Source organism: Falco cherrug, chromosome 12 (genome assembly GCF_023634085.1).
Source record: "Falco cherrug isolate bFalChe1 chromosome 12, bFalChe1.pri, whole genome shotgun sequence".
NCBI lineage: Eukaryota > Metazoa > Chordata > Aves > Falconiformes > Falconidae > Falco > Falco cherrug.
The window spans coordinates 11,538,126-11,552,947 of record NC_073708.1 but is presented as its reverse complement, the minus strand read 5'-3'; the positions used below and the strand labels follow the sequence as shown (position 1 = coordinate 11,552,947).

The 14,822-nt window shown below is 38.4% G+C and overlaps 1 protein-coding gene across 4 annotated transcripts; it reads right to left on the bottom strand.

The window, feature by feature from the left end:
* Positions 1 to 178: 178 nt before the first annotated feature.
* Positions 179 to 14,780, bottom strand: FNDC7 (fibronectin type III domain containing 7). Of its 4 annotated transcripts, none has more exons than XM_055725155.1 (14): positions 13,924 to 14,780; positions 13,440 to 13,458; positions 12,104 to 12,361; positions 10,027 to 10,281; positions 9,041 to 9,301; positions 7,581 to 7,760; positions 5,893 to 6,147; positions 4,885 to 5,142; positions 4,197 to 4,451; positions 3,075 to 3,329; positions 2,238 to 2,498; positions 1,599 to 1,628; positions 1,004 to 1,070; positions 179 to 687 (listed from the first exon to the last, which is right to left on the bottom strand). In XM_055725155.1, exons 1-13 carry the CDS (start codon positions 13,984 to 13,986, stop codon positions 1,030 to 1,032), a joined length of 2,391 nt encoding a protein of 796 aa, XP_055581130.1. In that variant the 5' UTR covers positions 13,987 to 14,780; the 3' UTR covers positions 179 to 687; positions 1,004 to 1,029. The 4 variants fall into 4 exon arrangements, with proteins under 4 accessions (XP_055581130.1, XP_014142906.1, XP_027653981.1 ...); XM_014287431.3 differs by having other exon boundaries at positions 7,581 to 7,838; positions 13,924 to 14,778; XM_027798180.2 differs by having other exon boundaries at positions 179 to 578; positions 7,581 to 7,838; positions 13,924 to 14,778.
* Positions 14,781 to 14,822: the final 42 nt, after the last annotated feature.

Genomic DNA, 14,822 nt, shown 5'->3' with positions numbered 1-14,822 from the left:
TTATGTTTACCCTCATGAGTCACTCTCAAAATTGTAAAGGAGGAAACTTTTTTTTTGAAAATCTAAACTAAAATGAAATAGCCTTAGAATACTTGATTAAGCCTGAAGCTACTTTTAACTGAGTACACCTAAACAGCTGCTTTTTTTTTTTTTTTAAGGAGTGAGATTGCACTCTTAATTGTTTTTTCAGCCTTTACTATTTCATTGATACATTAGGTCTAGAACACACCTACTGATTCATAACTGTCTTGGAAGAGCTTTTAGAACAGATTGCTTTACAGGGAAAATTACAGTTCAAGACTACGGAGATCTCTATCAGTGTTCATCTGCACTTTAAAAATTATCTCATCAGTTGGGGGCCCAAGTGTGATGTCCTGGGTTAGATCTCGGATATGGCTAGCTGTTCAGCTTCCCTCCTCCCAGTCTTCAAGCAGCTGTGACTGATGCAGCTAAGCACCGATGTCATCTTTCCATCTTCAGGGAAAGAAAGACTGAGAGGAGCATTTGGGGAGGATGGTGTTACCAAGAACCTTAACATGCAGGACAGCTGTAGGAGAACAGCAGCAGAGATGATCAACCTTGGGGAGGAAAAAAAAGTCCGCAGTGACTTCTTGCCATCCTTTTGAGACAAGGGCAGTAAATAGTCCAGAACACCAGTACTTTTTGTTGGAGAATGAGCAATTTTAGCTAGCAGAGAAGAAAGCAAATGAGTGCTAAAGAGTATCTTGATCTGTTTGTATTTTTAATACTTTTCTGGGGAACTATAGGAGGTATTAGAAGAGGCTTAATGAAGTGAAATAGGGTTTTATTGTAAATGGAGGAGAGGACAAATCAGTATTGATAGTAGGAGTAAACAACTTGAGGTTTCTGAGGTAATTATGATGGATTTTAAAAGACCAGTTGTATTTAGGGTATACAATACTGGTGAAGCTTATCTCTCCAATCCCAAAGCTCTTTAGCAGGGGAAGTTTGATCCTAATCTGAACTACGACTCATAACTTACCTCTTTATTTGAACCAGCATTTTCCTCTAGATATGTTGTTCTGCATTGCTTTTTCCTCTATAAATCACTACAACAGAATTCAGAAATTAAGACACTTTCAGTTACGGAAAGCAACTGCCTTGAGAAATGTTTGTTTCAGTGGCTGAAGTTGCTGCAAGTTTACATTGGCAAATAAAGCACAAGACTATCCTGTTGAAACCCCAGAAGAAATAAGGTAGTATAGATTGAGGTAAGCCATGCTTTTTTATATATGCTTAAAAAAAATAATCAGAAGTGCAACGTAGTTTAATTTGTAATGGGATATGGCATATGGCAAGGCTATAGGAGATAAGCCTTGTTTCTTATTATGTGCTATCAGATAAATAGTAAATGTTGTGACAGTGTAGAATGCACCATGGCATACAGGCCACAATATAGGTAAGATTTTTTGGTTTTAATTTTATGTTACTATGGGCAGTGAGACAAACGTGCAAAACACTAACACAAGCCTTGACTATCAAATATGTACATTATCTGCACCTTATTTGGAGTTACATGATGGTAACATGTTTCACAAACATCATGGATTTGGAATGAATGTACTGTGTGCTCTTACCCATTCCAACAGAGCTTCCAGAACAGGTTACTGAAATGACATGAAACAGAAGTATAAATGTTAGGTGTTAGGTTGTAAGCCAGAAAATATTAGTAGTCTGTTGAATGTAGTCCATGCTATACAACTGTGCAATCCCATCCGATAGCAGTAGGTTTTATAATGGATTAAATTTACACCCTGGGAAAGGAATCCCAAGGGAATTTCTACCGCTTTAAACAATTTTTACTTCAGAAATGTGCTTAGAAATGATTTGTAGAAGTTCTTGATTTGTTTCTTTATTCAAACCCAGAAATTCTATAAAGTTAGAAAACAAAGCAATTAAAAATCCTCATTTATTTGCTTTTGTATCTAACCACTACTAACCTCCCACCTGAAAATTAGCTTCTCTGTATTCTCCAGGTTATGGGTGATCCAGTTAAGAGGCACCTGTGTACATAAGCATGCCCAGTCCCAAAATGCTCCTAAGAAGTTCCTGTCACAGGTAGTGCAAGATAGCACCCATAAAGTTTATTCTGGATTCAACATCAGAATAGAAAAGTTCCATTCCATGCCATCTTTACTCACATAATTTCAGATTACAACGTAACCATCTAACATGCGTGGACAAAAATACATCATTCAAAGACATTTAAATTTTACCTGAATATATTTTTTTAGGACAAAATGTAAGCTTCATCCCCTTATCAGTAACTGGAGATACTACCACTGTGTAGACGTCTCCACAAGGTATCTCGGTGATATCACAGTGGCTTAGACCTGAGCGAGGGGTACAGGTGAAATTGCCTTTTGAGCCATGTAAATCAGTATTGTAGTTTATCGTTTCATCAGAAGCTCGCCAGTATACCCTGATACCATTATTGCCAAGTCTATATAGCTTCACTCCAGAAGGGCAGCAAGCACCTAATAAAATAAAAAACATTAATAAGCAAATTTTGTGAACCCACAATACGTTACAAATTCATAGAGTGCACTTTAAACCAGATGATATGATTTCGATCATACTAGATAACAGCATTTCAATGAGAAATTATTATTTCATAGAAAGGCAAAATAATTTTTGAACTGAGCTAGGGAAGAAAATGTTCTATCGGACTCGTATTATGGAGCTGGAATTCAGCCATTGTTTTAAACGCTGGAATACTGTTGCTCTCTCCTGAATACGGAGACACCAGGGCTACCCTAGAGTGCCCAGAATCTTTTTGTGGTCTCTAAAAGTTTATTATGCTGTAGTAATTTAAATTTAAAAATTGATTCTGGAGCATTGTAATAAAAACATCTTTAAATTTCCACCTGATGGCTGTTATAAGAACAGGGCTTAAATTACATGTGAAAATAACCCAAAGTGCGTTTATTCAAGAGGGAACTGCAACCGTATTAACTATGTATTGAATTTCAGCTGCACTATTTGTATGAGAGGAACACTACACAAAGCAAGTTGTATATTGAGTCTTTTTCTTCCCCATTGCATTTACATACTGGAAGAATATCCTTGATATGTGCAACTGGATGTCAAACCCGTTTCACTGATTGCTTTCAGAGATACAGTATAATTGGTGCCGCATGCGATGCATCCCAGGAGACAGTAGTTTTGAAGGGTGTGACACTTTGCCTGTCCTTTTGGAGACTCCAGTGCTGTTACGTATGTCCGTGCACCCATCCCAACAGACCAGCTGACATTTGTTACAGACTGTGTCACTTGAGTTAGTATCAGGTCTTTAGGGCAACAAGGAGCTTAAAAAGAACAAAAAAAATAGAGAAGTCAGTTCTTTTTCATACTTGGAAAATTGAAGTTATTTTGGGGGGTTGCAACTGGAATAGTACATAAGCAAGAGCAAAGGCATGAAGGTGTGCACTTTTCAGGCAAACATTAGTATTACTTGACTATTCTGGAAAGCTAATAAACAAAATGAGATCGATTTGTCTCTAACAGTGAGTTATAACCCTAGAATTTTAATAAGATCATTATTCACCAAGATTCTAAAAATCACCAAAAATTGTGATCAGAATGTCAGGGTCCATCTCTACCCCTCAAGTCATATAGCTCAGTCCATCTCTGTTTAAAGCCTCTTCATCTACAATGCAAAATAACTGCAGCCAAACTGCCTGTAAAAATAAATCCTGGTGTACATTAACCTCTGAACTGTGCTTGGGGATTGTCTGGGTGACTGGTACAGGACAAAACTCTGCTAGCAAATTAATAGCAGGAATGGTGAGTAGGATGTGCTTTAATCTGTTCTTCACACTATTTGTTGTCATTACCTCATTGCCTTTCCCAGAAATGTTAAAAGTCAAAATGCTGACAAGGAAGTTAAGCATTACATTAGTGGATTATGTTCTTATATTTTAGTTAGCTGTGCCACGTGACAATTGCTTGCACAAAGGCTTCTCAGTATGAGGCAAGCGCCAAGTGATCCTTCCTTCTCACACACAAAGACACACACGTTTAAGTAGAGGACATCCAGCAACAGATAGTATAATATGCACACACTGTAATTAAAAACAAAAAACACACAAAAAAAGCCAAAAACATATAGAGACACAGAACTATTTTAATAATAAGCTGTTAAACATTTTCCACTATTTACAATTCCCACATACCTGTCTCTAAAGGGACACTGTAGCTTGGTAAACTCTGTCCTGCTGGTGATCTTGCTATAGCGCTAACCGAGAAAGCAGATCCACAGGGAAGATTAATTAGGGTGCAGGAATTTCCAGAGCTCGTGCAATGCCAAAGTCCAGCCTCTCCTCTGGCAGTGACAATGTATGTAGCTGCTTCGTTGTTAGATTGCCAGTGCACGCTGACTACCGAAAGCGCCTCCTTTGAGATACTTTTAATTTCAGGACTGCAGGGAGCTGAAATATTTCACGTGAACAGTATTTGAACAGATTGTTTATCCATACTATTTAAGTTACACATGAAAATTAAATTCCAGTTAGAGCTAAAAAACTACTCTGGAAAAGTATATGATCCTGAAGTGTTTACTCCTGGTGAGAATTTAGAATTTGTGACAGAACTGATAATGAAAGGATTTTGCATGCAAACTCAGAGATGAATTGTAAATGTGATTCTTCAAAAACTTGGAGCTATCAGAAGCTTTCAATCCAAATTTGGTTTTAGGTCCCTGCTTACAGTATAGTTTTAGACTTCTGGTATTTATTTATTTATTTATTTATTATTTTTATCCGTTACAGGAACTTAGCACCCCAGTAATGCTTTTTATCTGTGAATCACTGCAGCGCCCGACTAATTACTTCTGCTAAAGGAAAATAAGAATGATGGTAATACCTGTTGCCACGTCCTTTGACGCACAGGACGTGTTGCTGCCCCTGGCCTCGCTGAAGGAATAAACCGTGATGCTGTAGCGGGTGTCGCACTGCAGAGCCGACAGGGTGCAGGCGGTGGCGGTGTCGTTGCAGAGCCGCAGCCCGCCGCGGCCGGCCGCGCTGGTTTGGTAGATTTCAGCACCCCGGACAGGGGCCCAGGTCACCCGCACGGTGTCGCTGGAGGCCACCACGGCCCTGAAGTCGCTGGGGCAGCACGGGGCTGGGGACAGAGCGCAGGGCGGGCGGCCTGAGCGTCGGCCGGCAGCTGGCCCGAAACCCGAGAGCCGCGTTTCGTTCACCGATCTGCTTCACGTCTTAAGTACCCAAAGGTGACTGATACTGTGCGAACAGTCTCATTCATCCAGACTTACGCCCAGAACTAACTCACTACCCCTCCTTCCAAATCAAGAGAGAGCATTCGAAGGTATAGGTAACACAAAGACATACAGGAATTATGTATATCCTGGATTTAAAATATCAAAGCACCTAGAGGTTAAGTAACTCTAACAATGTTCTTCACAGCTTTCCATTGAGCTTTTGTTACTTTTTCACTTTCCAAATATGAAAACTCTCTATGAGGAAGTTTAAGATTTTGGTACACCCTTCCTAAGGCAATAGGGGAAAAAAAAAAAAACCAAACCCAAACCAAAAAACCCACAACAGAAAAAACGGGACTAGAATGCAAATGTTATGCCAGCAGTGTGTTATTTGTACATCCATGCCTGATGATTGTGAATTGTTAAACTGTTTTCAAGTTTGTAAGCATGTTGTTGCACTTGACTATGCAAGCCAAATTCAGCTGCAATGTGAAGTGGTTCTTTTTCTCTGCCAACCTATGTGTGTTTTGCCCAAAACCAGAATAAAACCAGAAGTTTAAGTCACTATCTTCCAATAAAAACATCCAACCAGCTCTATAATAAACCCAGTTAAAGGATCCAAAATGAATTTGCAAGAATTCCTTGCCACTTACCGGTAGTGTAATTGAATACATCACCTAAAGGACTCTGCCCTGCCTTGTTATATGCAAAGATACTGATGAAATAAGTGAAGCCACAGTCTGACTGGAAACGGCATTGAGTACGTGATGTGTTGCAGTGCACTTCCAAGCCATCATCACTCTTCACAAAAACCACGTAATAATGTCCGAAATTGACGTGAGACCATGATACCAACAAGCGGCCAGGTTCACCCTCTTCAATTGATATATTTACCGGTGCACAAGGAACTGAAAAAAAAAAACGTTTTAAAAAAGAAAAAAAGAATTGTAAACATAGTATTTTTATTGAAGTTACACTTTTGGGGAATAAGGGGAAACCATGTATGTATGAATTATTCTACTCAGCTTGAACAGTTGCTCTGTCTTGTTCAAGAAAACAGCAACTTATCTGTCTCTATAGAGGATGCTCCTTACATTTAGATAAAAAAGTGAGTACGACTCTCACAGAACAAAATAGATGCAACCTTCCTGTCTTAAAGAAAAGAGCTTAAGGAGCCCCTGTGAACAAAACCAGTGGCACCAGGCAGTATTTCAAAAGAAACTGGTACAGCCTGTGCTCACAAATAGTAGTTCTGGATGACAATCGGAATACTAGCCTGAATAGCAGTTGGCATCCAAAAGCCTTTATGTGAAAACCCCTTATATGAAAGTATGAAACTCACTGGCTGTGTCTGAATAAAGCTGTCCTTTGGTCAGGTTTCCTTTCTGGTGGCATGCCAAAATGTCACATTAAACAGTGAACCCCATGGCTTTTGCTTAAATAACATTTACTTTCTGTCTAGTTCAAAATGTTTAGCTTGCTGCTATTACAATGAATATACATGATCTAGCTGGAGCAATCCTGGCTGAGAAGATTACAGCCCACAGCTTAAAAGTTGTCTCTTGCTTAAGGCATGCTCATCCCGTTAGATCCATCTCTGAGTTGCTCACATGGATGATCTCTAACTCACATCAATGAGAAGTCAAAATGAGGCAGGTTACATCAAATAATTAAGCAAATAACGTTTTGCCTTTAAGGTAGCACATAGTAAAAAAAATGATTTAGATTCTGGTACACTGGCAGTTGACCTAACAGATCAGGAAGCAATAACCTCTGTCAGCGGTGTGAAGTGGCTGAAAGCAGGAACCTTTTGTCCTGACAAAGCTGCTGCTTGAGAATGGTTGATGGCCTCTTAATTTATTCTAGTGGTGTTACTTTAGCTGAATGTGGTTTTGTTGACCTCCTTACTAACTAACCACCAGATGAAGCCTAGAACAGTCCTCAGCCTAGGGCAAGTCCTTAATGCTATTTCCTCATGGATTTCTCCCAATCTCTTTGTGACAGACCTGACCCAGTAGGACAGATCTGTTATTCCTTACATGAGTTTTACACTCAGAAAACTGACTTTAGAACAGGTACTTCTGGTAAGAGGAAAATGCAGGCTTACTGGTTGAGCCAACAATATATAACCCATTGCAAGCTTTTCCTCACAGGAACATGAAGAAAGTTTAGGCTATTATCCCTGTAATTGAAAGGTATATGGCACAGTTCATGCACAAATTCAGCAGCAGAAATAACTGTTTGAGAACCACTCATGAATTGTAATGGACTAATTTATATCTGAAATTAAGGTAATACATGCTAAAATGCCATAAGCTATATAAGGATCAATGACACATACTAGTTTTTAAGCTTACTGCATCAGTAGGTTTACTGGCTCCAGCATCATTGTATGCTGTGACAGAGACATAATATTCAGAGCCGCACTGGAGCGATGGCACCATGCAGGAGGCAGAAGATGTGTTACACTTCAGTTTCAAGAGTCCACTGGAGGCTGTCACACTGTAAGTTAGAGCTCCTTCTGTTGGCATCCAAGAAACAATAGCTCTTAAAGCGCCACTATTAAAAGCTACTTTAACATCCGCTGGTGCATTAGGACCTATGGTATATCAATCAGTTTGGAACAGAAAAATACAACTTAGCATATTGCCTACAGACACGTTCTTTTTCATAACTTGCAAACTAAATACAATTCTTGTGGTGCAGACCTTACCCTCATTCATATTAAAGTAACAGTTTTTTCGGGAAATGTTTCTAGTTGTACATTGTCACAAAACTTTCTGTTGAAACTCCCTGCCTTATTTAAGTATTTGCTTCTCACAGTTAGAAAAATCCTCAAATCAGAATAAGCTTGTGTAATCCTTACCCAGGCCTGTCCTGGGTACAGCTGTGGTGAAAATTTATTAAATTGATTACTGCTTATGAAAAAGTCTTTGTCTTTAATTAGGAATTGTTTAATTTAGTAACCTTGGGGAGCTCAAGGACTACTTTAATGAGCAGGTGGTGTTTGTCCTGAGCCCCGTGAACAAGCAAGATATGAGCAGGACCATCCAGACAATAAATATTGTGTGCAGCTGTGTTATGATGGTAACTCCACCACGCTCGGGCCAATGTCCCTGGTGTGTGTGAACCTTATGAATCATGAGATCATTCAGCCTAAACTTAAAAGTTTACATGTGCTAGCTGTGTAAACTATTTTTGTTTTTCACTGAGTATAAAGGAGGGCAAGCTCTGGGACTGGGCCAGAAGTCTCGCCTGCAGGTGGATGCACCACGTAGGAATTTTCCCAGTTAGCAAGAGACCCTGGGTCCTGGCTGCAATAGGGCTTCCCAGCTGAAGTGTGGGCCTGGATGACATTAAGGTGGTAATTGGTGATGCGTTCTTTTCTTAGTCTCTGTAACACTTTGAAGTAATGATTTGATGCTTTGCTCCTATTCTCTTTTATCATATTGTGCATCATAATTAGTACTGTTTCCTTTTATCATGCTGCACGCTAGTTGCCCTTATAATAAACTGCACTTATTCTGAGATTTGATTTTAAATTAATTTTTGCTTGGTATCCAGTCAATCAGCAAAACAACAACTTTAGTGTTAGTTAATGGTATCTTTGCCTCAGTGTTACTCATTAAACATAGCCATGTCATCCAAGTTTTCTTGAACTTTGAGATGGGGTAAAGACTATATGATCTGAAAATCTACCCAATGTGTCTTTGAAAAACAAAACACAATCACTCATACACATAAACACTTTCTGTTTGTTTGTTTTTAAATGCTTACTTGGTTTCAGAAAAGAAAACTTACTTGTTCTTTGATTATACGTGAAATCATCTCCAGGAATCCCATTTACATTCCAGGCATACGCCTTGATAGTATAGAGAGTTCCTGGATCTAGATTTTTAAATATCAAGGACGTATTGGTGGTGTTCTCCTTCAGCATTCTGCCCAAACCATCTGATCTCATGAGGGACACAGAGAATCCAGCTGCCATGTACACAGCTCTCCAGCTCACTGCAATGGAGTCACAACTTGGAGAACTAACAGACAGAACTGGAGCAGCCAGGACTGTTGAGAAAGAACACCAATTAAGCTTTTGGTTTTTTTCATTAATACCATCCGAAAGGGCCACATTTGAAATGAATACACAGAAACAACAATCACCAAACTCTGGGAGACAGATTCAGTGACAATAAAACCAGAAAAATAAATTAATGTGAGACTGACAGAATAAATATGAAAACTGATTTGGTGCATTCATTATGATATTACAAGTTTTGTAAAATGAATGTAGCTCATGCACAAAGTATGAAAGGTCAAATGTGTAGAAGAATGAAAATCACCAAGAAGATACTGCATTTCCTGTCCTCTAAGTTTCGCAGTCTTACTATTTTATAACTTTAGTTGTTCATTTCCTTAATTTCTTCAAGTTATGTCTTTCATTAAAATAAAATATGATTTTGTTAACAGAAAATACATAAATTCATACAAATGCTAGTAAAACTTCCTATTAAACATTTAACTTACAGTACTGTCATAAAGTAAAGCATTAATTCAGACTCTTGTCCTGGTCATTAAGTCAGATGGCCAAATTCTAGTCCTCAAAAACTGAAAGGAGAATGTGATCAATACAATTTAAAATACAAGTTTATAATAATTCAGTACTGGTACATGTCTGGACTATACTGTTTGGGATTTTGTTCAAATTAAAAAAAAAAAAGATGCTTGCATGAATGCTTTATATTATAACAACATTAAAGAGTTTGAAATAAGAGTAAGAATTTGAAAGTCACCTGTTTTTGCTTTTCTGAAAGGTGAAGGCTGGCTTTTTCCTCCTGAATTTATAGATCTGATAGTGATTCTGTACAAGGTGGCAGGTTTCAGTCCCGTCACTGTGCCTGGAGAGTTTTTAACTACAGTTTCAATGAAGGAATCTCCATCTTGTGCAGTCAGCAGATAACTAGTAGCCCCAGGTACTGCTCTCCATTCCACTGTGATACTGTTGCTAAGTTTTGAGTAAGCTTGGTCAATAACAGGTATGTCTGGAGCTAAATGGAAATGACGATAGACATACTGAAATTGGGGAACTCTATCAGCCTGATGAAATGCTAAGTGCTCTGAACATTTTGCAAAGGTAAAGTGGAGGACAAACGGCCTAAAATTTCTGTGAGTTTGAGTTAAATGAAGTTTAAATGAATATCAACAAAATACAGAGTCTTGAGATGTTCTAGACCAACTTTCATCTCTCAATAAAAATACTCTAGTACCCTTGAGATCACTATTGAAAATTACCGTTTTTTAACCTAGTTTGAAATGAGAGGTTTCTTTTTAGGCTTGCTCTATAGCACATTAACTATACTGGATATTTACAGAAAGCAGTATACAAAACAATACATACAAAGAAGAAGTGGATGTTTATACAAAGCAGTCTGAAATAGGATGCTGAATAATAGGCATTTCTATGTCAAAGCAACATAAAATAATTTAGTTTTGAAGGGACCATGGGAAATCATCTTATCCAACCCCCTGCTCAGAGCAGATATACAATAACATGACACATCAAATACTGCAATTAAATGCTTTTCTATTATGCTATGCTGCAAGCCATTAAGAAAGAGCTCTTGTGTACTGCAGTGACAAAGTAACTACAGAGAGTGTATTTCTTAACCACAAGTAATTTATGTTCAGTAATCAGGATTTTCAGACTAGAATCAGCATATGTAAAGCAAGTCCATAAATTGCAAGGCTGCAAAAAACTCACTAGAAGAGGAAAAAAAGATAAAACGAAAGTGCATCCCACCTAAAATTAAGAAAAGGAATTAAAAAGTATTTGGGACAAAAGTACATGCTTTGAGGCAAACTTATTTATAGTAAGGCAGTTAATTTGGGATTTCAGAGACCCTAGCAAGTATTATACAACTCCTGAGCATTACGTCCACTTTCTTAGTCCCAATTACTTTCTTATCCAGCCATAGTCAGACATCCTCTTTTGCCGCATTTGTAAAAATGGTAGCATATATTCTATGTGATCAAGTCTATGGAACATCTGCATGTGTGTCTTTTGCGATCTTTGAGCAAACTATTGCACTATGATTTTTTTTTCTTTTAAAAAATTGTCTTTAGTAACAATTCATAAAAATTTCTGTGAAGGAAATCCTTATGCAAGTCTAAGGGAGTTACTTGGCTAACAGTCAAGTAAAGAATATATAGCATATGATTTATATCAGAAATAACTTACATAACATTAATCATTAATATCTGTTCTCCCATAACTAAGCTAGCAACGGAGGTGGGTTTTTTATATTTATCAGGATAAACACTGCTACTTTTTTATTTTCAATTTTTATTGTAATAATTATGTTTAGAAGAAACAAATTCTACTGGAAAAATAATGGCTATTTCTAAAAATCACCAGTTAAACTATTTTAAAAACAGAATTTCAACAGAACAGTTTTTCAATTACATTTCAGTGATGAAATAAAAAAGCATTTCTGTTTATGCATATTCTTATTCAATATCCATCAATGACTTATATACTACAAGTTCTTTTGTGAATGAAACAAAAATACTGTTTATCAGCATCAGTAGTGGAAAATACATTTAGCTTCACATCTGCATTCGTAAAGAAAGGGTAAGTGATTTGGAAAGCTGCAGTCTGAGCAAGCTGGGGATGGCAGGAAAGGAAAACATATACATTAAAAAAAGCAGCGAGGAAATGGAGTTAATCATGCTAATACTGTACTCAGTAGGAGAACTCGCAAAAGGCTTCAACAGGACTATTCCCTACCAGTACAATGAAACATCAAGGATAAAATCCCAGTCCTCCAAATGTTAATGGAAATTAGGTTGAACAAAGTTTTTCTTACTAACCTGTTGACTGCATAATCTGTGTTTCTGCAAGAATAATTCCATTCTTGTCTATGGCTTCTGCTTGTATAGCATAAATAGTATTGGGAATTAACGAAGTTAGTGTTCCTTTAAGTGTACCATCACTAAAATGAGCCAGTAATGAATGGCCTACAGTATTCACAGCTGTAGCTGTGACTCTGTAAGAAGAGGCTCCTGAAAACTTGGGCCATATGAGGTAAATGCTTCGTGATGTCACATCAAATATAGACACAGAGAAACCTAAAAAAAAAATTATATAGAATAAAAATAATTATAAAAAAATAATTTCAGTCATTCCTGAATTTAGTCAAGTCTTGACAAGAAGATTGTTCAGTGCCTTATCAAGCATCTACATGACCTAATTTTCGGACTAAAGGCATTCCACTGAATTTGGAGTGCTATTTCCTTCGTTCACTTTTGTAATCCATTAATTACTGTAACAACTGCTGCTTGTTCTCATAATATCAGGTTGTGATGATAGCTATTTTTCCTGAAACCCTCATATGCTATAGTCTAATTATTTTTTAAAAAATACTGGGCATAATCCATATGTGAATTTACAACCAGTGTCAACAACATCCACACATGAACAGGATCAAATGCTTGTTTGGCAAATTATGAAAAGAATATGCTACAGTAAGTGTCCAGATACTGCAACATTGCAACATTGCAATATTGCCTTGACAGGGCAGTATATGAAGAAAAGTGAACTGTCACCAGAGAGTGAATTCTGAGAGCATTTAATGTAATCTTGCATTCCTCATATTTTAAACTTGTCAATATTCACATTTAAGGCAATAGGAGCTGTAGGCACAAAATATGAGATAGAAGAAAGTACAAAATGTTGTGAAACATTGGAAATATTTGTGCTTAGGAGATCATGCTTCTGGTGTGTGTTTTTGAGATGGGTGGTTTTTTGTTTTTTGGTTGTTTTTTTTATAGTACAAAAAGATACAACAGTTAATTGGGTGCAAATACAGGACAGTTTGAATCCTATCTGTAGCACAGTTATGTAGCTAATTAACAGCACAATCTATCCAGCTGAGTGTTCTCCCTGGTTCACACTAGTGTCAAGGTGTAAGTGGTCTGTCAAAATCTTTGTGTGAGTGCCCAACAGAATTGGGACTCCTAAAAATGAGGTTTAAAATTTATAAAGACATCAAGATAGATTTTTTTAAACCTGAATCAAACTTAAAAACAATTGTTTATAAAGCTGTTTGAACTTACAGAATGTTTTATTAGAAATCACATGAGCATGTTCTTTTCAGACCTGTTCAAAAATAAGCAGGCAAAAGCAAATACCATTTTGAAGATTTACCTGTGTTAGCTGAAAAGATCTGAAAAGGAAGATGTAAAAAAATTAGAAATACAAAGTGAAATATTTCATTTGGAAAATTAAAAAAAAATAAACGTTAGTAACAACAACAACAACAACAAATTAAACCACTGCATTTTATTAATACATTATACTGATATGATGTATTTCCTCAGAATCTTTAAGTACAGAAATTATGCGACCAATGATATTTGGTACGGGTATGTAGATCTACAACTTCTTAGTCTTCCTCTCTGCATCTGGCTCTAGATCCCAATTTCAGTTGTTGGCAGACTTTGAAAGACCTCGGATCCTAATATATTCTTTTATTTTTCAGTCATTCATAAACAGTGCAAAAGTGTAATAGTAACAAAATATTAACCTAGAAGCAGGTGTCAGGTAGTCTCTACCCTTTTAAGTTTACTTTTACAAAGAGTATACAGTATCATTCTTGAAAACAGTTTTAAAGCAAGTAAGTTGCACTCACCATTTCTAGGCAGTTGAAAAGCAGTCCAACAAGTATTAATGATTGACTTTTTGCATTACACATCTTGTCAGAACTTTGTTCCAGCCTTCAGAGGGGGGTGAGCTCAGGCTGGTCCCTGCTGTGACCAGCAATACTCTGCAGCAGCACTGCCACCGCAGCTTTACTCCCCGGATGAGGGGAGGCTGAGGGGAGGCTGTGTGAGGCCAGGCCTCCGCCCCGCTGGCCCGCGGCCTGCCAGCCCTCGCCAGAACCGCCATGACACGAGCCCGCCATGGCACTGCACTCCTCGGCCCGCGGGCGGTGGGATTTTCCCCTTCTGCTGCAGGATCCGGTTCCTGTATTGCTTATGCACGATACATAACATAATTACATTCTGTAATGTAAATTTGAAATTATTGCCATCTTTGCCCAGTTAGAAAGCTCTTCTTTTCTCTCAGGAATGATACTCCCCTTTGGACAGCACATTGCCATGCCAACTGGGAACCGCTCTTCCTCATGCTTCGTGTTGTGGGGAGAGAAATTTTCATCTCTTCGTATCCGTACCAGCTGCTGGCTCCCCTTTGACAACATGCCTCTGCGTTTCCAAACTAAAATTTCTGCCAGGCCATTTCAGGTGTCAAGAAATGGTATCTTTCGATGAACTGACAGTGTTTTCTTTGGTGGCTTACGGATGTACCTGGGTACCTGGGGGCCGCTGTTATGAGGGAGCCACAGTGGCGGGACAGCTTTACACCCCGATGCACCCGGGACGGCGGCGGGTTTCGCCCCCGCACCGCTCCCCGCACAGCACACAGAGCCGGCCGCGCCGCTCGGGAGCCAGGGCCCGGCGTGCCGGCCTCACCTGAGGGGCGGCGGGCGACTCTTTCCTCAGCGGACGAGCCCTGGTCGCCGGGCGCTTC